Source organism: Musca domestica, unplaced genomic scaffold (genome assembly GCF_030504385.1).
Source record: "Musca domestica strain aabys unplaced genomic scaffold, Musca_domestica.polishedcontigs.V.1.1 165, whole genome shotgun sequence".
Classification (NCBI taxonomy): Eukaryota; Metazoa; Arthropoda; class Insecta; order Diptera; family Muscidae; genus Musca; species Musca domestica.
This window is the reverse complement of record NW_026712228.1, coordinates 418,264-445,172: the sequence shown is the minus strand read 5'-3', so window position 1 is coordinate 445,172 and position 26,909 is coordinate 418,264. Positions and strand designations below refer to the sequence as shown.

Sequence of the window (26,909 nt, the reverse complement as noted above, 5' to 3'; positions counted from 1 at the left end):
GTATATATATTTTTGATCTGCATAAAATTCCAGCTCGTTTTAGCGATGTCTGTCAGTGCAAATCTGTCTAGCCTCGGAAAGAAGTGAAGTAGGCTGATACATTTTTACTCCGACGTGTTTTTGGTCCGCGGGATTTTTGGTTTTCAAAATGGGATATATCGGACCATGTTTAGGCATCGGTCCCAAACAATGGTACCTTCCTTTATTGGATATTTTTTTATGGTTTTAGCTACATTATTCACCGGATTTTTTTCATGTTTCGTATTTGAATATTGTAATGGCCTGTGACAAAAATTGCCTATGCAGGTCCAGGACAAATAGAACCTAATATACTAGCCTATATTCGGTATCTGTAAGATTTTAAGAAAAAATGTATTTTTTTTTGTTTAATTTCCAAATTCGTTCCAAACGGTGGAGGGTATTCCAAGCTAGGCTCAGCTTAATTTTTACTTTTTTTTTTAATTTCTAAATTCGTTCCAAATGGTGGAGGGTATTCAAAGTTCGGCCCGGACGAACTTACTGCTTTTTTACTTGTCCATTGTTGAGGCTTTCTGTTAATAGAAGACCTGCGGAATATATTTGCTCTTTAGAAGATTTAAAATAAATATAGTCTATCTTTAGAAGATGAATTTTAGCCTGATTTCGATATGTAATGGAATTTAAAAATTTTTTCTAGCTATAGTGGACCTGTGGCTTATATAGTCTCAATGCCAATGCTAATGTCATACCACAGATACAAACCTCCGAACATATTACAAACCTTTACTGTTGATGTGGTGTTACCCTTTTTGGGATCGAAATTGGTCGAAATGCCAAAGGTATCAGAGCCGGAATTCTCATCGCTGTCGCCATCACCACGTCCCAACAAGGAATGGGGCCAGAAGCGAGCGCTGAAACGACGGAAAATATCTAAAAAAAAAATAAGAAAACAAAAACAACATATTAAATACAGAAATTGCAAAAAATAGCATTCCAAAAATAAAAGAAATGTCAATTCATTGCTACTGAGAACTGCAGCAGCTGTTGTTGTTTGTATGTTGCTCCCAAGGATTTTATTTTTAAATGAGAGAATGTTGTTGATTTACCTAACAACACTTTGTGCATCCTGTAGATAGATAGATATAGTCAGTCGTCTTTAGTTAATGCTAATGCATTTATTTTTGTCCCTGGCTTTTTTCTTCTTCTCCTCCTTATCTTCTCCTTACTTTTCTTAAGCTGTAAATGTTCACAAGTGCTTGCAATGGCTTTATGAGAATCCTTGGCAAATAGCTATTCACAGTATTTTGCATCTTTCCAAGAATTTGAATTCTATTTCAATATGTATGCATATTGTGGCTAAATTGAAATCTGAATAAACCAGAATATTTTCCCAAACGAAAATTGAGATTTCCAGGAATTCAATTCAATTTTAGATAAAATGCAAGTTGAGATTTATTTTTGGTTACTCCAATAATCCCTTATTAGTTTCCTAAAGCCACTGTGAGTTGCTCTCTTTTTTCTCCATTCATATTGGCATTAGTTACTTGGCAACATTCAAATAAATTCGCATTATTTCCAGATGTTTGCTAATTACTGGCATTAAAAATCTTTTATTTGATTAAACATTACACAACTGCCAACATCAAAAAGAAGAAGAAAAAGGGTTTTGAATGGAATCTGAGTGGGGATGTCTAGGGATTATTAAAAGTGGAGGTACATTATTTTAATGAATAAGGGAGAGTGATACATATAAGAGACTCCTTTAGGCAGTAAACTTTTTGGTGGCCTTCTACACAGAAATACCTTTCAAATATATTTTATAAACTAAAGTACTGCTAAATATTTTCCATAAACAGAGGAGCTATTACACTGTGCAAAAAAGTCCATATTTTTCCAAAATTACCAAAAAAATAGTAAGTAAAAAAGCAGCTATGTTTGGCCGGGCCGAACTTTTCACACCCTCCACCATTTGGAAGAAACTTGAAAAATTTCAAAAAAAAAAATGCGTCGGAAACTATTACATGGGGGATATACAAAGACGTGTAATAAGTAATTTGTGTCATAGGCTGTAGTAACTGTTCCGATCTTTATATACGAAATTTAAAACAGTTCCGGTGACTAATGTATCAAAAATCATTAAAATACCGAATATCTGATGGTACAGTTATATGGGCGCAATACTAAAACGTGGAACTATTTAGACAATCCTCTTCTAGGGGTAAAGTTCTCAGATGGAACCGTTGTGTGAATTTAAAGGTAATTCCTTTAAATAAATTAGGCTAAAAAATTCTCTTTCAGGGGGTAAAGTACTCACAAAAAACTCCTTGTGTAGAATTTCAGACAATTTCATTAAAAAATGTGGCTAAAATCAGCAAAATACCGAATATCGGCGGGTACCGTTATATGGGGACTATACGATATTGTGGACAGACATAGCCCATCTTCGAGCTTGAAAATTTTAGCTTCCTATCTTGTTTCGTTTTGACTCTTGCGTGATTACAACAGACGGACGTACGGACTAACGGACGGACAGTGCGTCTTAGAATTTTACGCTGACCAGGAATATGTATGCTTTGTTGGGTCTAAAATTATTATTTCGATGACTTACAAACGGAATGACGAACCTAGTATAACCTCAATGCTATGTATGGTGGAGGGTATAAAAAGTGATTTATACTCCCATTATAGGATACGGCTAGATCGTGCCTCATCGAAATAACGGTTTCTTTGGACCAAATCCGTTTCAGGACATTTGGAGTCGATCTAGCGATGTTCGTCCGTCTGTCTGGCTGGCTGGTGTGTACGATAACTCTCGAAGAGACCATCCGATTCGGTCCAAACTTTGTATTTCGTAATATTATTATCAAACTTAGATCGAGTTCGGATATAGGCAATATCGTCCAATCCTTCTGCTACCCACCCCACAAAATCTTAACATGTTAACATTTAAAATAATTTACTTTACAGAAAGAGAAATGACAATCCGATTTTGGTCCAACTTTGCAAATCCTAATGTTAGCATCAGTAGTAGATCAGGTGTGAAAATGGACAATATCGTTCGACTCCATCTAGTACCTCCATTTACATAGAGTCCAAATTTTGAATAATTATAACTCTTAAAAATTGTGATGTAACAGCCCGATTGTCTTCAAATTACACACATCAAAATATTTCTATTAGCCCAAGGTTTGGGGTGGAGATTTCACACATCACATTTTTTCTACTAACACAGGATCTGCTGTGAAGATGGGATATACCGGTCCACTCCTTCCCGTACCTACCCCACAAAGGGTCAAAATTTTAAATATACATGAAGCTCATAAAGCGCGAAATTAACATCCAATTCCATTCAGGCTTGGCCATCTCAATATTTCAATCAACACAAGATATGTTATAAAGATCGTACGATCGGACCATAACCAACAGATTATAAAATCCGAAATAAGCATGCAGTTGTCATCATATTTCACACATTACAATATTTTTTTTAACCCACGATCTGGTGTGAAGATGGAATATATCGTTCCACTCCTTTTGGTATCTCACCACAAAGGGTCAAAATTTGAATATCCATGAAGCTCATGAAGCGCGAAATTATCATCCAATTCCATTTAGACATCTCAATATTTCAACCAACACAAGATCTATTATAAAAATGTTAGAGATCGGGCCATTTCTTCTGGTATCTCTCACACATAGGATTCAAGATTTTGAAAAACAAAACGCGCAAAAAATCGAAATAAGCATCCGACTCTCTTCAAATTTCACAAATACAAAAATTTTTTCTAGCACAAGATCTGTTTTGAAGGTGATATATATTTGCGAACACCTTCTGGTACTTCACCCACAAAGGGTCACAATTTTCAATCTTGCTACATCTTAATATTTCTCTCAACCATAAAACTGAGAAGAATATGAAATTTATGATTTCGAACAGTGTGGCTTGTTTGTTCGGGATACCGTAGTATTTTGTTGTTGCAAAATGGTCAGGCTTATCCCTTTATTGTTGTTTTTATAAAATCTATATATATAAAAGAAAGTTGTGTTAGTTACTACGCTTATAACTTAAGAACCACTGGACTGATTTTAACGATTCACACAAATTCGGAATTGTCTCCTGTCCGAAAAGGATAATATCCAAAAAAATCGCGTAAAAATGTGATGTATTAACATTTTCATTTCGACTTTTAAAATGTACAATAGTAATGTTTTATTTTGCATAATTTTTTTCCATTTTGACTTACTTTTTCCTAATGTACATTTGTAGTGTTTTTTATATTTTATTTTTGAATTCGAATTTTAATACCAATTTATTTAATTGTCTTGAAATTGATGTCGGGTTAAATGAAAGTGTAGTACCGAATTATGTGGTGGCGAAACGGAATAGATGATATCGAAATAATTTAACGCGGTCGCACCAAAGTTAAAAGATAATTACTTTTTCGAAATACGATGATAACTGAGATCTACCTTTCAACTCCAGGGCCTACATCGTGGTTCAGCTGGAAGATGCGAACACATTTAAACAAACAAAATGACCGAAACAGCCTAATAGGGCTCATTTCAAAGCGTGGACCTACTTCTTTCATGTGACAATAATCCGTCCAACGAGAGCTCAAAATGCAAAATTCTTTGGGAGTACAATCAGTAAAATACCAAATATAAAGGGTGCAAAATAATAGAGCGAATGGAACTTTTAGTAAGAAAAGAATTTCTATCCTTCCGGAATTTCTTTCCAAACATTCAAGATACCTTTGGGATGTACACCTATATGAAATAAATTATGAAAACATGAACAAATTACAAATATAAGAAAAAGGCAAGGGACCGAATATTTGTTGAATCGTCATTGAATTCTACTATGATGAAAAATTTGGAATTTATGGGGTCTCCAACTTACAATTTAAACGGCAAATAAAATTAATTCCCATCTTACGGTAATGAGTGTAAATTAGTAATTATATTTGACTATTCTGAAATCATTCTGCCCACAATTATGAGGTGGATAAAATTATTTTTACTTATTTAAATCACGCGATTTTTTTCATCTTGGATTATTAGGGGTAGAAGAAAGTTTTCAATGTAGGTCGATGTTTCAAAGTGGTGTCCATATAAAGGTACCTCCTGATTTTACCATATTTCAAAGGATTTGGCTAAAAATGTGTATTTGAGGGGGTGAAAATATTACACAAAGATTTCAACATATCTGCAAATTTTAGAATTTTCTCCATGTAATAGTACCCCCTCAAGTCCACCTTTTGGCGGACAAACAGACCGACATGGTTAGGGGGACTTATGAGGACTCTAATGCACAATCTAAGGTGCTAATGGGCTTAAAAAAGTAATTAACTTTGACTATTCTTAAATCATTCAGCCCTCAATTATGAGGTGTACAAAATACAGTAATTTCCAAATTACTGCTCATTTGACTGGAAAATTTTGCTACGATTTTTACCATACTAACAATTAATTTGATCCCTTACATGGGGATAAGATTGATTTATACTTTTTAATAGATTTGTAAATTACATCCTCACATTTTAAGCCCACGGTTTAAATATTGAAGCCCACGGCTTAAATGTGGGTACAGGTATTTTAAAACAATTTTAATCGACCAGCATGTGAACACTTATATCAGTCATATCTGTGAATAATTATACTTTGACAAATATGCATAATAGACAAAAACTACGGGCCGGCAACGTGGACTGGGCATAATTTTTTGTACAAACGTTCGTCATACCCCGAGTTAGGTTTTAAAGGAAAAATATTGACCACGCCCACTATTTCGATTTATCTAAAATCCTTATATTTGCCAAATAATGAAGATATCGGTGTTTAATTTAGATTGGTAATTATTTGTTTGTAACGTTAACAATGGGTTAACGCATAATTAATTTGTAAATGATTAACCTCGTTTAGATCTGTCAACATAAATGTAAACAGATTTCAACGAGTGGCGAATGGCGCCAAAGCCTCCACCTTCCTTCATGTTTTGATCGTTGATTTTACTCTCGTTCCTTCTATCGCTCGATACGAAGTCGCGCTCCCCCGCTATTGTGCAAATCAGGTAATCTGTCTTACCAATTATTATTATTATTTATTATTATTATTAATAAATACGGCCTTTGCCATTATTCTTAAAACTAAAACCCCCCTATTGTGTTTTTATTCTATTTTGTTTGGTTGAGCTTTGCATCTTTCCCCGCATTGGCGCAAACATTGGTCCATTCGTACCGGATTACGAACGAGCTGTTGGTAGAAGAAGTAATCGTTTTCTTCTTTTTTTCTTTAATTGCAAAGCTAAACATCATCATCACCATCTATACAGTCCACCACATCATCTCCTTAACATCATCATCGTGTTTCTATCAAAAACAATCAGGTACGTACAGTGAAAAAAGTGCCGGTGAATTTAAATAAATAATTTTCTTGAAGAGAAAAGAAAAAAACAAATTGTGTAAAAACAACAACAATCGCGTCGTTGATATTCCTTGTGGCCGTCTTACAACGCGTCGCTTACCCCGTCCCCTCCGTCTAGTTAGCAAATATTGTTTTGCCGACGGCAAATTGAAAATAAAGAAAAATCAAAATAATTGAAGAAAAAGTGTATTTTTTGGTATCTTTGTTGAAAATAAAATATTGTTGTGGGGTATCATTTTAATGTGCATAAAATTCCCCATCGATTGGTATAATTGAAATTTTAAAATTGTTAAATTTTTTGCAAAATTGCATTTTTAAGATTTAAAAAATTATTCACAAATCACCCCCATAAAATACACTTACTTCAATTACGTTGGTTTGTTTGTTGTTGTTGCGCGTTAGCGGTCATCATTTGTGCTTAGTCGGTCAGCCGCTTTACACACACACGCATACATACATACGTTTGGTATTGTCTGTTGTGTTACAGGTGACCCTCGATAAACGCAACTTAACATATTTTACAGGTGAACCTCGATAAACGGAACCAACATAAAATATTAAAATTTTTCAAATTTTATTTTTGATTATTATTGAATGATAATTGGGTGTCAGAAAACGACGTTTTTGAAAAATTAATAACGCGTACACCCTACGTTCGGTCAATACGACTTTTTGAATAAAAAGTGTTAAAATTGATTTTTTTCGTTTGGAATTTCAAAATTTTAATTACTTTTGGAGATTTTAAATAAAATTTTTATTTTTTAAAATTTATTTTTTGAGAATACGCTACATTTGGTAGTTTGATTGCCTAAATAGTAGGTTAACTGTGGAAATAAAAATAATAAAATCTCAATATTTTCGGTAGAAAATAATAAAAAATTGAATATTTTGAATTGTTTGTGCGCGAAAATACGGTTTTTTTTTGAAAACTTACACAATTTAACGAATTTTTTATTATTTATTGATATTTTTTGGATATATATTTGAAATTTTTATTATTTATTTGAACATTTTCACATATTTTTCATTGTATATTTGCATTTGGTTGCTAAATATCTCATCGGAGATTACAATTTTGGTGATTTTAGACCGGTTTTTTGATATTTCACTATTGTGTGAGAGGTTCAAGGCATTTATTTCTCGGAAAATTTCGATTTCTTTGGCCCTATAGTGCGGTTTTGTTAGATTTTCGGAAGCTTTTCGGTATTTTTCTTGAACTTTGGAAAAACTCGGTTGATTTTTTGAAACTTTTGGAGTTTTTGTATAAACTTTTGTGTTTTCTTCGTATATTGTGCGAAGAAGAATCAGTAATTCGTGGATTTTGTATAAATTATCTGAGCAAATCGTGCTTTAGTCGTTCCCTTCTTGCTTTTTGTAGTACAGATTTCGGGAAATTTATTCACAATGTCATTCACCCCAATTGATATGTTCACTAGAACTTCGGATGCGGTCATCCAGTTTAATGCTCGTTTCAATACGATGCGTGATGACCAGCTCGATATTCATGCGCTACAGTCTCATCTTAGTGCATTAGAAAAACTTTGGACGCAAGCACAGGACAAATTTGAAAAGTGCTGTGATTATATGATGTCGTCAGTAGAGACGACGAAAGAAGTTATCGATGCGGTTGATCAGAAATACAATTCGTCATTTCAAATCTATGTCGACTGCCAGTCCGCAATTAATAGAAAGCTAGGGCAATTCAAAAAATATCGTACTTCCTCTATTAATGGTAGTCTTTGTGGTTCGGTTGCTTCGTTGATAGAAACGCCGGGCGAGACTTCAGCTAAGTCGCCCATACAAAACTCGCAAGCTACGGGCAACAATTTGAGTACTTCGACTCATGCTTCCCGCGAAAATCATTCGCAGATACAAACTCCGCTTTCCTCTATTGTGAGAAATAATAGCGCCAGTTTTAGGACTACAGAGGAAGTTTCTCATTTGGATTGTGTCCATAACCTTGCCCTACCGCCGTGCGATACGGACATATTTGAAGGTGATTTCCACTCATGGCCAACATTTAGGGATTTGTTTACGGCTATATATATTGTTAATGGTCGTCTTACCGACGTTGAAAAACTTTGTCATCTGGTTAGAAAGACTTCTGGTGAAGCTCGCGAGATTGTATCGAAGTTCCCCTTAATTAATCGTAGTTTCGAGCTCGCATGGAAGGCTCTAGTTGAAACTTATGATAACCCTCGGCTACTGGTTCATAACCAATTGAAAGTTTTGTTTGATATTCCGGTCCTCTATAGTGAGACTAGTTCGGGATTAAAGTCGATCCAACGTGGTATCAATGGATGCCTGTCTTCGATGTCCGTGTATGATGTCAATACGGAAAATTGGGATCCGATATTAGTATTTTTGTGTCTCCAGAGATTGCCAAAAATTACTCAGACTCTTTGGGAGCAGAGTGTTAAGGATAAATCTTCTCTTTCGTCCTGGAAGGACTTGGATGCCTTTCTCACTGAGCGCATACGTACGCTCATGTGCCTCCATGATATGCGTGCTACAGATCAGTCTAAGCGGTCAAATAATAGTAAAGTTCAAGCGCATCATTCAAATATCAGAATGCCAGAGCCACCGCGTTCTCCCCGCCCTTCGAAAAGTTCAAATTGTTTAATTTGTCAAAATCAGCGTCATAAATTGTATGACTGTCCCCGCTTTAAGAGTTTCACACCCGCTGATCGATACAAAGTAATGAAACGTCATCATCTTTGTATCAACTGTCTTAGGAACGATCATGAAGTTAAGAATTGTGATAGCAAACGTCGGTGTTCGAAGTGTAACAAGTCGCACCATACGTTGTTGCATCGGGATGATATTACCTCTAGTAATTCAAATCGAACTTCCACTGTTACTAGCAATGCCCCCAGAAATTCGAGTGCTACGCCTTCGACTGCCCCCCCTAATTCAGAAAATTGCGCGCCAGGCACATCCGCCGGTTGCTTGCCCCGACAAGTATTTCACGCCGCGCAGAACAAGGCTGTACTCTTAGGTACCGCAATGGTGAATATTGTTCATCTAGGTGTTTCATTTCCTGCCAGGGCGTTAATAGATCCTGCTTCCGAGTCCTCTTTCATTTCCGAGAGACTCCAAACTCGTTTGAAGCTTCCTGCGCGTTCTACGAATGCTGTAATTTCGGGAGTTAGTTGTTCACTCTCGGCCACTGCTAATAAAGCTTGTCGTATACAAATTAGCAGTCCTTTCGACCCTTCGCTGAAATTGGAAACCAACGTTTTAGTTTTGCGTGCCATTTCTGGAAATCTTCCCTCGTTTGTGGTTAATTCCGACTTAAGGTCACAAATTCCCGATCTTCGCTTGGCAGATGTTAACCTTTTTGAATCTCGTCCCGTCGATCTCTTGTTAGGTGCTGATCTTTATCCAAAAATATTGTTAGATGGTTGTCGTCCCGTTTTGTCTGGAGCATTGCTTGCTCAAAATACTGTATTTGGTTGGCTTGTTACGGGTCCTGTCCCAGCCACACAAGTTCGAACATTTGCCACTACTGTCGATGTAGCAGAAGAAGACAAAATCCAACAGACCCTTTTGCGATTCTGGGAAATCGAAGAGCCTCCTAAACGCAAAATATTATCTCCATCGGACCGTTTTTGTGAGGATAATTACGCCCGGACTACTCGTAGGGACTCAGAGGGTAGGTATATAGTTACGCTGCCACTTAAATCTGAGATTAGCGCTATCGGGTATTTGGGAGAGTCTCGAGCGAACGTCCTCAAACAATATTATCGGAATGAGAGTTCTCTATTGAAAAAGCCTGAATTAAAACTAGTTTACGACCAGGTATTATCGGAATATTTGGAACTTGACCACATGAGGCCGGTACCCGCAAATACTTCTATGGATGTCCTTTCGTGTTATCTACCACATCACCCCGTCATAAACCTAGCAAAACAGACCACGAAACTTAGAGTAGTGTTCAATGCCTCGAATAAAACGTCGAATGGGCAGAGTCTTAACGACATATTGCACGTAGGCCCAACTTTACAACAAGATTTAGTTCTTTTGATCCTCCGTTGGCGTATCTTCAAATTCGTGTTTAACTCGGACATTACTCAAATGTATAGGCAAGTTCGTGTAGATTCAAAGCATTCGCCCCTTCAGAGAATTTTGTATCGGAATTCAACAACAAAACAGGTCCTAGATTACGAACTACAGACAGTGACGTTCGGTGTAAATTGTGCACCATATTTAGCGATTAGAACGCTTCTTCAACTGGCCGATGATACTGAGTCAGAGTTTCCCCTCGCGGCGCATATATTGCGAAAATGTATGTACGTTGATGACGTTTTGGCAGGAGCTCATGACATCGAGACTGCATTGGCAGCTAGGGACCAGTTGATTAGGGCACTATCGTCGGCAAAGTTCGAGCTGCGAAAATGGACAGCGAATAGTAGAGCTATTTTGGATCGCTTCCCCCCTGAGCATTTGGTAGATGCTCAGCTTTTATCGTTTGTAGAAGCTAGTACTTCTAAACCCCTGGGTATTAGGTGGAATGCGCGTTTAGATTGTTTCTTCTTCGAAGTGAGTCCTATTGTCAATAAACACTTCACTAAAAGGGAAGTTCTTTCGGCAATCGCGAAATTGTTTGACCCTGTCGGTTGGTTGGCCCCTGTGATTGTTAGGGCGAAAATGATAATGCAGAAGATTTGGCTGGACAACATTGGTTGGGATGATCAACTTCTGGCAGCTACTGAGGCTGAATGGAGAAGTTTTGTCGAAACATATCCGCATGTTAACTCGATTAGGATACCTAGATGGGTTCAATATGTTCCAGGATTTTCTGTTGAGCTTCATGTCTTTTCCGATGCCTCGGAAAAGGCATACGCGGGGGTAGTATATATACGTGTCGAGTCCCCCGATGGAAAAATCTTCGTTAATTTGCTGTCGTGCAAAACGAAAGTTGCCCCTTTGAAATCAATTTCGCTTCCTCGCTTGGAACTTTGTGGAGCAGTTTTAGCATCAGACCTATTGAAAACTATTGTGCGGGAAATAGATCTGGAATTTAATCAAATTTATTGTTGGACAGATTCGACTATAGTTCTTGCCTGGTTGAAGAGAACCCCCTCTACTTGGACGACCTTTGTAGCCAATAGGGTGTGTCGAATCCAAGAAAATGTTGGCAATTATAATTGGTACCATGTTAAATCTGAAGATAATCCTGCTGATTTAGGAAGTCGAGGATTGTCTCCGATAGAATTGTCAGCCTCCCCCCTATGGTGGAACGGTCCTAGGTGGCTAGGTAAAACTAAATCGGAATGGTCCATTCGTGATCTGGCTCCGATTAGTACTGAAATGGAAATGCGCCCCGTTAAATGTCACTTTGCTTTCTTTCCGTCGACATTTAAAGAGATTTTGGAAGACTTTTCTTGTTTGCGTAGAGCTCTTCACTTCATTGTATACGCGTTTCGATTTATTCGTCAAACACATCCCCGGTATAGAAACCATTACTACTATCCCACTAGACGCATTTCCTCGGCAGAGATTATTGACGCACGTAATTATTGTGCAATTACGGCCCAAAAAATATATTTCGTCAGCGATTATAAGAATCTGTTAGACAAGAAGGCGTTAGATAGTAAGAGTTTGTTGGCTCCTCTCAATCCTTTCCTAGATGACAATGGTGTCATGCGAATGAATGGTAGACTGGTAAATTCGCCCACACTTGCACCTTCGGAACGTAGTCCTATAATTGTCCCCTATAGGAGTGCCTTTGCTCTACGGTTGGTAGAATATACCCACCAAAAATCTGTTCATGGTGATATCCAGTTAATGATGCGAACTTTGAGGTTGGAATATTGGATTCCGCGTATGAAAAGTTTGGTTCGGCTGGTTGTTCGTCGCTGTAAAGTGTGCCTTCTGTTGAAGAAACGTGCTTGCAGTCAATTTATGGCTGCCCTTCCCCCTGAGAGAACAACTCTTAATCGACCTTTTACAAACACTGGTGTGGATTTCGCAGGTCCGTTTGATGTAAAATCGTATCTAGGTCGGTCTTGTAAAATAACAAAGGGCTATGTATGTGTCTTTGTATGTTTCTCTACAAAGGCAATTCATTTGGAAGCAGTGTCCGATTTGTCGACTGCTAATTTTTTGGCTGCGTTACATAGATTTATTGCTCGACGTGGTTGTCCCCATTCCATTTTTTCGGATAATGGAACAAATTTTGTTGGAGCATCGCGTGAACTTCAAAGAAATTTTAAAGATTTCCTCCAAAAAAGCGCTGACTCCGCCTCCTCGTCTTTATCAGACCAGGGACTATCATGGCATTTTATACCTGCTGGTGCCCCTCACATGGGAGGGTTATGGGAAGCTGGAGTCAAGAGCTTCAAGTTACATTTTCGGAAGCAATCTCGAAATTTAAAATTCACGTTTGAAGAATTAGCAACGGTATTGGCTAGGATCGAAGCTTGTCTTAATTCTCGGCCGTTGTGTCCAATGTCGGATAATCCAGGAGAAATCGTTGCATTGACGCCAGGTCACTTCTTGATTGGTGCCCCCTTGTTAGCCCCGCCTGAACCTCTCATCACAGAGCAACCATTAAGTCTAATTAATCGGTTTAGGAAAGTTCAGGCCCTTGCCCACCAGTTTAGTTTAAGGTGGAAAGATGAATATCTCAAGCAGTTGCATATGAGATATAAGTGGAAATTTCCCCAAAGAGAAATGGCGATTGGCGATCTAGTCGTTGTTCGTCATGATCAGCTTCCCCCAACGTCGTGGAAATTAGGGCGTATAGAAAATGTTTTTCCGGGCACCGACGGTCATGTTAGAGTCGCGGACGTTCGAACGGAAAACGGCGTTGTAAGACGGCCCATTACAAAGTTGGTCGTTTTGACCGACCACACTCCCGCAAACGAATAATATTGTTCTCTTCTCATTATATAGTATGTCGGTGAAAATCTATTCGGAAGAAGAACTTTTGAATGTTGATGACGGTTTTGATTATAATGAACCTCGGCCCACCGATCCCCAAGCTGGAATGTCGTCAGCTGCAGTGGAAGCAGCCCTTGTTGAGCCGATCGCGGCTGTAAAAATCTCAGAACGTGGGTCCGAATCCGATAAAGCGGATTCATCTGCGGCCCTCGCTGAACCGATGCAAACCGAGTCCGAATCCATAGCAACGGATTCATCTGCGGCTCCGGTTCTTGATTCACCCCCCAAAAATGATACATTACAAACCGAGTCCGGATCTTCGGGTCCATCTGCGGCTCCGGTTGCCACACCTCATTTGGAGGAGTCGGAAAAGAATTTAAGGTCCGAAACCCATAAGGTTTCATCTGCGGCCTCACATAAATGTCGACTTTGTGATCGCATGCACCCGCTGGATAGATGTAGTGACTTCCGGGTTATGAATGTTGACATGCGACGTCGCATTGTCCTAAAATACAATGACTGCATACGGTGTTTATCTAAATCCCACCAAGCTAGGGACTGCCGAAGCAAAAGAAAATGTGCCGTATGCAATGAAGAACACCACACCCTCCTTCATGAAGACACGAAGACCGTGGTTAAACCCACTAATAATCGTCAGCGTCGTCCGCGGACCGAGTATAGGTATCGGTCACGTAACAGTCCGTATAGTCGTCCGTCTGATAACGCTCCCCCCTCGCAGATAGGATTGGTCGGCTTGTTGTCCCTCCAAACAGGTATCTGCCTATCCCCGACTTTGATAGTCAAAATTATGTCGTCCGATCGACCCACTATTGTGAGGGCGGTTTTGGACCCGTGTAGTAGGCAGAGTCAGATATGTTCCTCTTTGGTGCATAATCTTCGACTCCCTACTTCTAGAATCGAAGGTAGCCAAATATGTCGGCTGACCGTTAGTTCGATCTATGACCGGAGTCAGTCCATTTCAATTGTGGCTGTGGTAACCAATTTGGACCATGCGCTTACGCCTACAGCGGTAATCCCCGAGCGCATTCGTGACTCATTTTTAGGTCTTCCTTTGGCAGATCCCGATTTTAATAGGCCTGGTCGGGTGGCCTTGGTACTCGGGCCGGAAGTTTATGCCAGGGTCGTAACTCATCGGGTGCAAGCGACGCCAGGGTTGCCGATAGCCCACTACACCATATTTGGGTGGGTATTGTCGGGCATATGTAACATATAGTGTTACACAATGTTTTTGAAAAAAAAAATTAAATGAATTGAGAAATAAAAGAAAAAAAATTGAATTAAATTGAAATTGAATAAAAAAAAAAAGTTGAAAAAATGTATTTATTATTGTATTTTAGTTACAACATCTCAATATGTTGCAAGGTGGGCGGCATGTTTAATTTAGATTGGTAATTATTTGTTTGTAACGTTAACAATGGGTTAACGCATAATTAATTTGTAAATGATTAACCTCGTTTAGATCTGTCAACATAAATGTAAACAGATTTCAACGAGTGGCGAATGGCGCCAAAGCCTCCACCTTCCTTCATGTTTTGATCGTTGATTTTACTCTCGTTCCTTCTATCGCTCGATACGAAGTCGCGCTCCCCCGCTATTGTGCAAATCAGGTAATCTGTCTTACCAATTATTATTATTATTTATTATTATTATTAATAAATACGGCCTTTGCCATTATTCTTAAAACTAAAACCCCCCTATTGTGTTTTTATTCTATTTTGTTTGGTTGAGCTTTGCATCTTTCCCCGCATTGGCGCAAACAATCGGTTTTAAAATTATTACACCACATACTGTAGACTTTCCCTCTAATCCTAAGTGTTTATTTGGTGGCTGAGGAACTGACCACGCCTACTTTTGTATGTATATATAAAGAAATTGTTGTTCGTTGGTAATTGAATCAGTTGAGGCCGGCAGGAACTATTTGGATGTTTTTTTTTTTTAAATGTTCGTTCTACACCGATTTATGTTTTTATGCAGGAAAAAGAGACCACGCCCAATTTTGCACCCATTTTTTCGATTTATCTAAAGTCCTTACTCTCCCCACCGAAGAAAAAATCCATCCAATGAGAACTCAAAATGCAAAATTCATTGGGACTTCAATCAGTGAAATACCGAATATGAAGAGGCACTGTAATATGCGGACTATACACAATAGTAGAGCGAATTGAAAATTTAGAAAGAAAAGGATTCATATCCTCGGAAAATTCTTCCGAAACCTTAAAAGTAACCTTAACTCACATGTAACGCTATACGGTGACTATGCGCTACCGTCAGTAATTACACTGCGGGAAATTACACTTGGAAAATTGTTTGGTTGATAGATAAAAATCCCAAAAAGGGGTTTCAGGTCAAACGTTTTTAGGGTCCATTTTATATAGCTTAACCAAACACAAAGGGCTTCAAATATTTTGCTCTATACTTAGCAAAAGTTACGATAGAGATTTAAATTTGATACAGTGCTAGGGGTTCCATGAAGAATCATTTGTATGTATCAGATCGATCTAAATTGGTGTAGTCCCTCAAATGATGTAGCCCCTTTCAAATTCCTAAAATGTTGGTAATTTGAGATATTAGGAAGAACAACACATTCTTTCAAATAATTGTAAGAATAGGACCATGCTTTGGTATAACCCTTATATGAAGGTATCCGCTGATTTCCGGAGTCTTGGTTCCATTTTTCAATTGATATTACCCTTCTTCGACCTCCTCTTCGCGGAAATTTTTTTGATTATATTTTTGAATCGATTTGGCTTAAAATGTGTGTTTAGGCTAATTTGGGGGTAGATGGGCTATTAAAAAACAGTTAATGTATACTTTTTAATTAATACATGTGATCTATTATTTAGGTTTTAAACTCTCAAATTAAAACCTCTGGCTGAAAATACTTATGCTTTAAAAACTATGCATTAAAGACTAAAACTACGGGCCGGCAACGCGGACCGGGCCAGCTAGTTAGTTATAAAAATTAGTTATAAATGTTGTTTTTTTTTTTTTGGAACAGACTTTCTTCATATCTCTTATGTTTCAAAGACCTTCTTCAAGTCTTCCTTGACCAAACGTGTGACTACAAGTCTTCACCGATTATAAGTATTCATAGAAAACCGTTTGCAAATCCTTTGTAACTAGCAGAACTTTTACTGATCTTCCATTGAAAATACTTTCTACAATTCTTTCATGGTTAGACGACACGTCTTCCATTGCAAAAAGACCTTCCACAATGTGTTTAGGTATACATTTTTTATAAGGATTTCTATGCCCAGAAACCCCTCTACTAGTCTTCTATGTTTAGAATCCTTTCTACAGGTCTGCTATATTTAAAATATCTTGTAAACGGTTTGTTTTGACAAAAGTTCTATTGCATTTCAACTTGGTTCCTTTAAAATATTTCAAGAGCTAAAATATCATCTGCAAGACTTCTAAGTATGGAATCCATCTACATACCATGTATATAAGTTATTTTAGCTGGTAAATTTTGTAAGGAACACTCATTATTTAGTACTCTAAATATAGAATTACAGATTTCTTGAACCTATTTATAGACTCTTGAATTCTTTTTGGTAAGTATTTATTTCTTATGACATGTTCTGTTTAAGATATGGTAGGTAGTTTTTCATGTTAGTATTGGTGCTGAAATGGAATGCAGCAGACCTCTTTCATATCTTTCATATATTGAAGACATATTTATGAAATTATTTCAAAATAGCAGTTAATCGTATAACTACACCTAACATAATGTCAGGTCCGAAAGAAGAATATTGCACAATTTTCATTATTTCCCATTTCACCTTAAAATCCCCTCTAAGAGCACTTCAATGAGAAAGGTCACATTTATCACTAGAGAAAACCATAAATCTTGTCCCATACCATCCCACAATCACATGACATACGCACTCAATAAAATACAAAAAAACCTAGACAAATAAAACATTTTTATCATAATTTTTTGTCATTAGAAACAAAAAAAAAATACTGAAAAATAGAATATAACTTCAAATTGATGCTACCATTCTCAGGTGCTGCTGCTGCTGCTCAGGTGAGCAGTTTGCTGCCTAAGCTTTAGTTTCGTTTCGAAATGTGAACGCACAACCCAGAAATGAATAGTCGTAGATGGGGCTTATATTGATTTTAAATGTTGCCCATTAAATTGGGGTTGTTATTGTTATTGATCTTGTTGTTGTTGTTGTTGGTCTCTATTGTTAGCATTGAAAGATTTATAATGACTTAATGTTTTGTACTTTCAGCTGTGTGTGCGTTTGTGTGCATAAATCCTTGGAGAACATTTATGTTATGATTTACTGCCTTGCAGGGAAGGGAGGGGAGGGGTTTGCAAACTCAGATGTCTGAACATTAGCAAGAATTTACCACACATTTATTTATGGACATTAGATGATATATGAAGGTCTTTAAAGTGGACTATTGGTGTACACTGGTACATAGGGGTACTCTATAATAGAGCAATTTTAAACGATTTCTGGAGCTTAAATACAATAATGTAGATATTTAAAAATGGATTTCCACAATGGAAATATGCCATAAGAACTAAATGTAATTAAGAAAACATTGTTAAGAATAATATACAGGGTTGCCCATATTCGACGGACCTTTGGGCCCATTCCAATCGACGAGGCTTGTCCGCAGGCAACATTCTTTGCGTCAATTGAATTTTGTACGGGAACAAATGCAAATCAATGCGAATAATCCGTTCGGATTAGAAAGAGCCTTACCAGTCGAAGATTTTTCGTATAACCGCTTAATGGTGTTCCTAGAAGGCGCACTTCTCACATTTTTTAATGTTTTAAAAGTGCGTTGAGTTTTCACAATTGACTTCTTCTGTTCAATGTAAATTTCAACTATTTCAAAGCGCTCGCGCGGCTTGCATTGGTTCATGGTAAAAATCTGCTTGGACTGACGCTTCAAACGAGGTATGTCATTAAGCGATGTGACATCTCTGTCAAAAGTTATGGCGTTGCCAGATGGATCCGTCGAATATGGGCAACCCTGTACGAAGACTTAGAAGTCGACCTCAAAAAAATGAAGAGTTTGATGTGGAAAATGTATGCTCTTTGGCGAACTATATTAATGAAAACAATGCTATTCCAACACTGTTTCAACCTGCATTTGAGGTAAATTTAGTGGAATTTCCAATGAGAAAGTGTCTACATAGTTCTACAACTTCTACATATTTATTGGGAATACTATAAAAGTAATCGGCATACTCAAAATAATTTCTCGAACAATATTTCCAGTCTAAAAGTCGGCGACGAATGGTGGATTAAAATTCAATTTTCCTAAATGAAACCTTAATTGTTTTTATCACTGACTTTTCATTTCCACTTGAACTCCTTATTTCGGAAAATATCTGCAGAACGAAAAAACCATTTATGAAATTATACTTACCAAATTACTGGAATATTTTCTAAATTCGGTAAGAAGATCCTGGAAATTCTTAAAATCAACATGGGAAATATATTCCATTTCTACCTCCCTATATTCGGTATTTTGATGACTTTAACTAATTATACAACTGAAATGTTTCTAATTTCGAATTTGAAGTTCCTAATGCGTATTACAGACTGTGACAACAAATTAAGTATGCAGGCCCAGGTCTTTGTGTAGCCCCTATATGACGGAACATCCCTAAATTCGGTATTTTGATGATTATCTCTACATTATTTACCGGAATGGTTTAAAGTTTCGTATTTGAATATTGAAATTGCCCATGACAAAACATGCCTATGTAAGTCCTTATATTCGGTATTTTGATGATTTTGAACATTATTTTTCAACGTATTTTTTATACTCTCAGCCGTATGGCTAGAGAGAGTATATATCATTTTAGACCCTAGTATGTTTGGACCAAATCCGTTTCAGAATATTTGGAATCGATATTGCGATGTCCCTCCGTCTGTCTGGCTGGCTGATGCGCACGATAACTCTCGAAGGAAGTATCCGATTTGGTCCAAACTTGGTGAATCATAATATTATTATCAAACTTAGGTCGATTTCGGAGATGGGCAACATCGGTGCACTCCTTCTGGTATCTCTCCCGAAAAAGGTCGAAATTTAAAAAAAAATATATATATTTTACTGCACCGAAAGAGAAAAGATAATCCGATTTTGCTCCAACTTTGTAAATCCTAATTTACATCAGTTCTAGGTCAGGTGCGAAAATGGACGATATCGGTCAACTCCACAAAGGGTCAACATTTTGAATAATTATAACTCTTATAAAATGAGAAGTAAGAACCTGATTGTCTTTAAATTACACACATTGCAATATTTTTATTAGCCCAAGGTCTGGTGTGAAGATGGAACATATCGGCCCACTCCTTCTGGAACCTCCCCCACAAAGCGTCAACATTTTAAATATCCACGAAGCTCATAAAACCTGAAATTAACATCCGATTTCATTCAGACTTGGCACATCTCAATATTTTTATCAACATAAGATATGTTATAAAGATGGTAGAGATCGCTCTACTTCTTCTGGTAACTCCTTCACGAATGGTCAAAGTTTGGAATAACCAAAAAGATTATTAAATTCGAAATAAGCATTGGGTTCTCTTCATAAAAATTTGCGATATATCTGTTCACTTCTACTTGGAAAGAGTTTATCGACTTGATTCGTATTGGCGCCTGATTTTAGTCGGTTACAAATGTTAACTAAATCAATTGCTTTTTTCATTTTCCTTGAGATAGGCAATATAAACTTTGTCATTCTGTTTCAACACCTTTAAATATTCGTCGAAAATCGTTGTATATAATGATCAGTGTAAAATTCTATTACGATTTGGCCATGTTTATCTGTCCACCTAGTCTTTTGTTGAAGGACAGATATACCGCCTTAAGAAAATAGTATTTAAAAATTTGTTGCATGTTCCATGTTTTGGTATAGCTCCTAGATAAGGTACCTCCTGATAATTTCTATCCGAGAATACAGTAATTTTTATTTCGGATTTCTTGTGGGTAAATGTACCCAAAAAATCAATATTTTTAGTATGTCCTCTATATAACGATAACCCCTTTTTTGTATTCTATAGCTTTCGACCCCTCACTGTAGATCAACTTTTTGGAATAGCTTCCATATAACAAGAATGCCACAATGTTGGTGTTTATTAGGCTTCGGCTCCACTTTCAAAAAATACGTCTGTAATTTTAATTTTCAAGTTTTCTGGGGTAAAATATTTACTGCAGGTCAACTTTTTGGTTAAGCCTCTATATAAAGGTTGATCTTGATTTTAGGTATTTTTAAAGTTTTCATTTCATATTTCAACCAAATCATCTGTAATTCGGACTCTCAGTGGGTAGCTTAACGGATCAATTAGACGTGACATACAATATTGCCGTAGCCATAACCAATCCTATAACCGTATATTAAATGTTAACGATTATCGGTGCCATAACCATAAAACATACATATTTCTGCAAAAATATGCGAAAAACCAGTAAAGAAAGTCTTAAAGTCGGGCGGGCCGACTTTATGATACCCTACACCATTTTGCTAATTTAGTAGAGCTATGGTTATAATTAAAATTTAAAGTTCAAAGGACTAAATATACCGAAACATTTGTATCTTTAAATTCGGATTTGTATCGCCCATTTGGTGCACAATTAATTTGAAATCGGATAAAGATATATATGGGAGCTATATCCAAATCGGAACCGATTGGCAAAGATATTTCTGAGCTGCATTTTGTATATATTTCCCTGAATATCGTTGTTACGGAGTGCATATTACGGCTGTGGGTAACAAATATAACACATCGGATGAACAGTATATATGGGAGCTATAGCTATATATGAACCGTTCTTTACAAAATTTGACATACTAGCTTCTAGACTCAATTCGGTGATAAGTGCCAAATTCCATCCTAATTGGACAAATATTAGACGTTTGGTGCACAATAAAAGGTAAATCTGACGAAGTTATATATTACACTGTACGACAAATTTAAACTTTTGGTCTCACCCATGATCAAACTGACCAGATTCTGAAAATATAGCTCAAAATAAAATATACGTATCTCCCAGTTTTTCTAGATCAATTCATTTAAGCTTTTTACGAGCAATTCAATTTTTGGAGTATTTAATGACCTAGTAACCCTAGATATTAAAAACATTGATGTTATCAACAACAGTGCGTAAGTGTTCAAACGGTTAAGAAATGGAGTGTCAAAAAAAAAAATAAATTTTGTTACGTTTGTGGCTTATTTGCACCTCCAAAGCATTTAAGATGTATTAATGCAAGTGTTGAAAAAGGTTTCGTACAGATGCTCAGTTGGGCCAATTTAGTATTGACAATGTACCATTGGTTGAATCCAGCAAAGTAATTTTACCCACTCTCCATATTAAGTTGGGTTTAATTCGAAGTTTTATAAGAGCACTTGACACAGACAGCGCAGCGTTTAAGCTTATTAAAGCTTTCTTTCCAAAAATGAGCGAAGCTAAGATCACGGCGGGTAAGTGCTTAATGTCTCTCTTTTGATTATTTAGTTTTTGATTGTTCCTCTCTTCAAGGTGTTTTCAATGGTCCACAAATCAAACAACTGTTAAGCAGAACAGACTTTCAAAATATGCTTAGTCCCATAGAAAAAAGAGCATGTACCGCGTTCATAAACGTTATAAATATTTTTTTGGGAAACAAGAGGGCGGAAAATTATAAGGAAATTGTAGAAGAACTGATTGCTTCGTATCATGCGATGGGAGTCAATATGTTCCTCAAAATACATTTTCTTCACAACCATTTGAACTTTTTCCCGCTGAACTTAGGCGACTTCAGCGACGAACATGGTGAAAGATTTCACCAAGATATCGCGGAAATTGAAAAGAGGTACAAAGGCAAAGACAAGGCTGGCTCAATACTGTTGGTCACTTTGCCGTGAGACAAGAACCGATATGTACAAACGTCAAAATAAGCGTATAAAATTTTCAAATTAATTTAAGTGTTAAGTTTTACCTTTTAATTTACAACTATGAAAATTGAATTTTCAATGTTTAATACTCCAAAAATTGAATTGCTCGTAAAAAGCTTAAATGAATTGATCTAGAAAAACTGGGAGATACGTATATTTTATTTTGAGCTATATTTTCAGAATTTTGTCATTCTGATCATGGGTGAAAAATCGTGTCGTACAGTGTTATATATTAGCAAATGTATTTCTGAGCTATTATTGTTGTTACAGAATGCATATTACGGCTGCGGAAGACAAAAATAACAAATCGGATGAACAATATATATGGGAACTATAGCTATATCTGAACCGATTTCGATAAAATTTGGCATACTTTTTTTCAGACCTAATTTGGTTGTATGTGCAAAATTCCATACAATTCGGGCTGATATTACACGTTTGGTGGGCAATAAAAGGCAAATCGGACAAAGATATATATGGGAGCTATATCTAAATTTTTACCGATTATCTCCAATTTCAATAGGGTTCGTCCTTGAGCCAAACAAATGTTGTTTGGAAAATTTCATCTCAATCGGATAATAACTGCGACCTGCATTTTGTTCACAAGAATACATGGACAGACGGACGGACGGACGGACGGACGGACAGACGGACAGACGGACTGACATTCATAAATGAACTCAGAAAGTGATCATCAAAAGGAATTATGGTCTATCTTGTTTCCTTTGCCTGTTACAAACAAATGCACAAAGACATAATACCGTGACCACCATGTGGTGTAGGTCTATATATATATATATATATATATATATATATATATATATATATATATATATATATATATATATATATATATATATATATATATATATATATATATATATATATATAGACTCACTTAACTTGTGTAGGGTATCAAATTTACCATACAACGCCTTGGGGATAAAAATTTTTAATAGACACTTCTAAATCATCCTTAGCCACAAAAACAATAATGAATAGCAATTTAAAATAGAGAGAAAAATATTTATTGTGAAATGCAAGACATTTTTATGGCCAAAGGGTGGCTGGCTATAAATAACAATACAACAAAGATATGTGCAAAAATATAAATAACATGAAATATTTCCCTGATAACGATGTGTGGATACATACAGCCATTAACAAAGGAAAAGAAAATAAATAATTCCATTTCATGTATTTCTTTAAATCACTTTAAATTTAGCACAGACCCATTAACCTTCCACCTTCAACCTAGAATCATTAATACCAATTGTTGTGGTTGGTATTCTTTGCCCCTACCCTCATAAAAAATATGATTGTATAATTATTTACACGTCATTTGCTCTGAGGCATGCCAAGGGGCCTCCAATCACTATCTCCTCCACACACACCCACCGCAAAAATCTTCCGTGGCATTTATTTTCTTTTTTGCTTAGAATCATTGTTTTTTATGTCATAGGAATTATGTCAAGTATTTGTTTCCATTTGTCATTTCATTGGACCTCTGAGACTTTTTCTTTTTTTGTTGCTAAATGTCATCTGACTGTCACCGAAGAAGACAAGAGAACATGACTTTTTTTCTTCTTCTTTATTGTTATTTAGACCTCTTTCCATGTCAATGGTCAGCTGTATAGCAACTCATTGTTGCATGTTGCGTATTGTAGACGTCGTAATGACTTGGAGGCATATTCCGCCTGACGATTCTGCCACATTTACCTTGAAATCGTATTTACATGTTGTGTATAAGGTTTCGTTCGAATACACGGCTTAACAAATATCATCGTCGTATTGTCACTTATTTAAGTCAAGTCACCCACCCAGGGGTGGTTGGAATTGTTGGAAATGAATATTGAATCTATGCCAAAATGTCATTACAAAATGTTTTTGCATTAATTGATGTTGTTGTTGTTTTTCACCTCTCTCTGTTTTTGTGAAATCCAATACAGACAACATTTAGTTAAGGCGTCTACATTCAATTGCACATTCGTTGTAATTGCCTAATGAAGTGTAGACAAATGTATGCAAATTACGAAAGATGGCCATATGCCACAAGGAGAAGAAATATAGGCTAACAAGTATCGGTCGGGTTTGCCGACAGATGTATACTCTCAGCCAATGTTTGATTATTTAAAAATAATTTCACTTCTGTTAGGATTATTAAAATGTTTAAGCCCTTATGCAGTTGGTTCCGAAGGAATTGGTCATTTAGTATCGGACCTAAATAAATATGATATAAACATTGCGACGTGCTAGGTTTTGACTGTGTTGTGTTAATGGAAATTTTGGGATGTACCAAGTCTTGAATGGAATCGGATGTCAATTTCGATTTTTATGAGCTTCATGGATATTCAAAATGTTGAGCCTTTGTGGTGGACTACCAGAAGGAGTGGACCGATATATCCCATCTTCACAACGGATCTTTTGTTAGTGGAAATAATGGGATGTGTGAAGTATAAAGAGAACCTGATGCTTATTTCGGATTTTATAAACGTTTTGGTTATTCAAAACTTCGACCCTTTGTGGGGCAGGTAGCAGGAGGAATTGTGCGATCTCTACCGTTTTTTTTAACAGATTCTGTGTTGATAGAAATATTCAGATGTGCCAAGACTAAATGGAATCCGATGTTAATTTCGCATTTTATGAGCTTAATGGATATTCAAAATTTCGATCTTTTGTGGGGAGATACAAGAAGGAGTGGACCGATATATTCCATCTTAACACCAGATCTTGGGTTTATGAAAATATAATAAGATGTGTGAAATTTTAGAACAATCGGAATCTTACATCACATTTAATAAGACTTATAATTACTAAAAATGTTTAACTTTTGTGGGGGAGGTACTTGATGGAGTGGACCGATATTGTCCTTTTTCACATCTAATCTAGCACTGATCGAAATATTAGGATTTGCAAAGTTGGAGCAAAATCGGATAATCATTTTTCTTTCTGTGCAAAAAAATATATTTTTTGAAAATTTCGATCTTTTGTGGGAGATGTACCAGAAGGAGTGGCCCGATATATTCCATTTTAAGACCAGACCTTGGGTTAATATAAATATTCGGATGTGTGAAATTTGAAGACAATCGGACTCTTACATCACGTTTTATGCGAGTTGTAATTATTCACAATTGTGACCATTGTGGGGGAGGTACTTGATGGAATGGACCGATATTGTCCATTTTCACATCTAATCTAGCACTAATCCAAATATTAGAATTTGCAAAGTTGGAACAAACCCGGATTATCGCTTCTCTCTCTGTGCAAAAAATATATTTTTTTGAAAATTTCGATATTGTCCATCTCCGAACTTGATCTAAGTTTTTGCGATGTACCCAGTTTGGACCAAATCGGATACTCCCTTCGAGAGTTATCGTGAGCACCAGCCAGCCAGCCAGACAGACAGACAGATGGACGGACGGACATCGCTAGATCGACTCCAAATGTTCTGAAGCGGATTTGGTCCAAAGAGGCCTAGGGTCTAGAACCTTTATTTCGACTACGCACGTTTTGGCCTTATCAAATTGTATATACCCTCGGTAGCCATATGGCTGAGGGTATAAAAATACGAGTAAATGGAGGCAATAGTTCTTAAAATAGAATTGAATATGTTTTGAAAGAAAATAGTTTCTGGTTTTGTTTTCTGGATAAAATGGGAGAGCCTCGCATAAAATTATAACAAAATGTTCTAAACCTTACAAGAATAACATTTTTGGAGAATCCATTTTCAAAGGCTATAACTGCTGAAATCTCTATATTGATATATAATACCGCATGACATTTTTCACATAGGTTTGAAAATAAATGATCTTGAACAATCACAATTTTTCCGGACTAGGCTGTACGGTAGTTGGTCCAACCTACATATCCTCCAGGAGCATTAGAATGGAATTTGTTTTTAATGGAAGATTGTTCGCCTTGTAAAAAAGAGCCTTCCGGCCCCTTTTTAATTACGCCTCAAATAACACATTTTTAATAGTTCTTTGGACACATATATGTTAAAGGTATATTTTGTTAATTATTGAGATATGGCCAAATAAATCAAAATGCCGGGACACAACTTCTCAATAGATATATATAGAGTCTCAATAGTTTATACAAAGTTAAAACAGTAAAGAAAGTCTTAAAGTCGGGCGGGGCCGACTTTATTATACCCTACAATTAACAATTAAAAGTTTCTATGGGAGAATTCAATCATACACGCTATGATTATAATTATAATTTAAAGTTGAAAAGACTAAATATGCCGAAGCATTTGTATCTTGGACTTGTATTACCCATTTGATATATATGGGAGCTATATCCATATCTGAATCGATCCTGATAAAATTTGGCAAAGATATTTCTGAGCTGTATTTGATATATTTCCCTGAATATCGTTGTTACGGAGTGCTTATTACGGCTGTGGGTAACAAATATAACAAATCAGATGAACAGTATATATGGGAGCAATAGCTATACATGAACCGATCTTCACCAAATTTTACATACTAGCTTCCTCAATTTGGTCGTAAGTGCCAAATTCCATCCCATTTGGACAAATATTAGATGTTTGGTGCACAATAAAACGTAAATCGGTCGAAGTTTTATATGGGAGCTATATCCAAATCTAAACCAATCTCGATAAAATTTGGCATACTTATTTTCAGGCCTAATTTAGTTGTATGTGCAAAATTTCATACTATTCGG

The 26,909-nt window shown here is 36.5% G+C and overlaps 1 protein-coding gene across 2 annotated transcripts in view; it reads right to left on the bottom strand.

The window, feature by feature from the left end:
* LOC109614160 (GATOR complex protein WDR24-like) overlaps window positions 1–26,909 on the bottom strand; it is a 186,213-nt gene that overhangs the window by 31,932 nt on the left and 127,372 nt on the right. For both annotated transcript variants that reach the window (XM_059120289.1, XM_059120288.1), the window contains exon 4: window positions 761–909. In XM_059120289.1, the coding sequence (XP_058976272.1) occupies window positions 761–909 (149 nt within the window). The remainder of the gene's footprint in view (window positions 1–760; window positions 910–26,909) is intronic.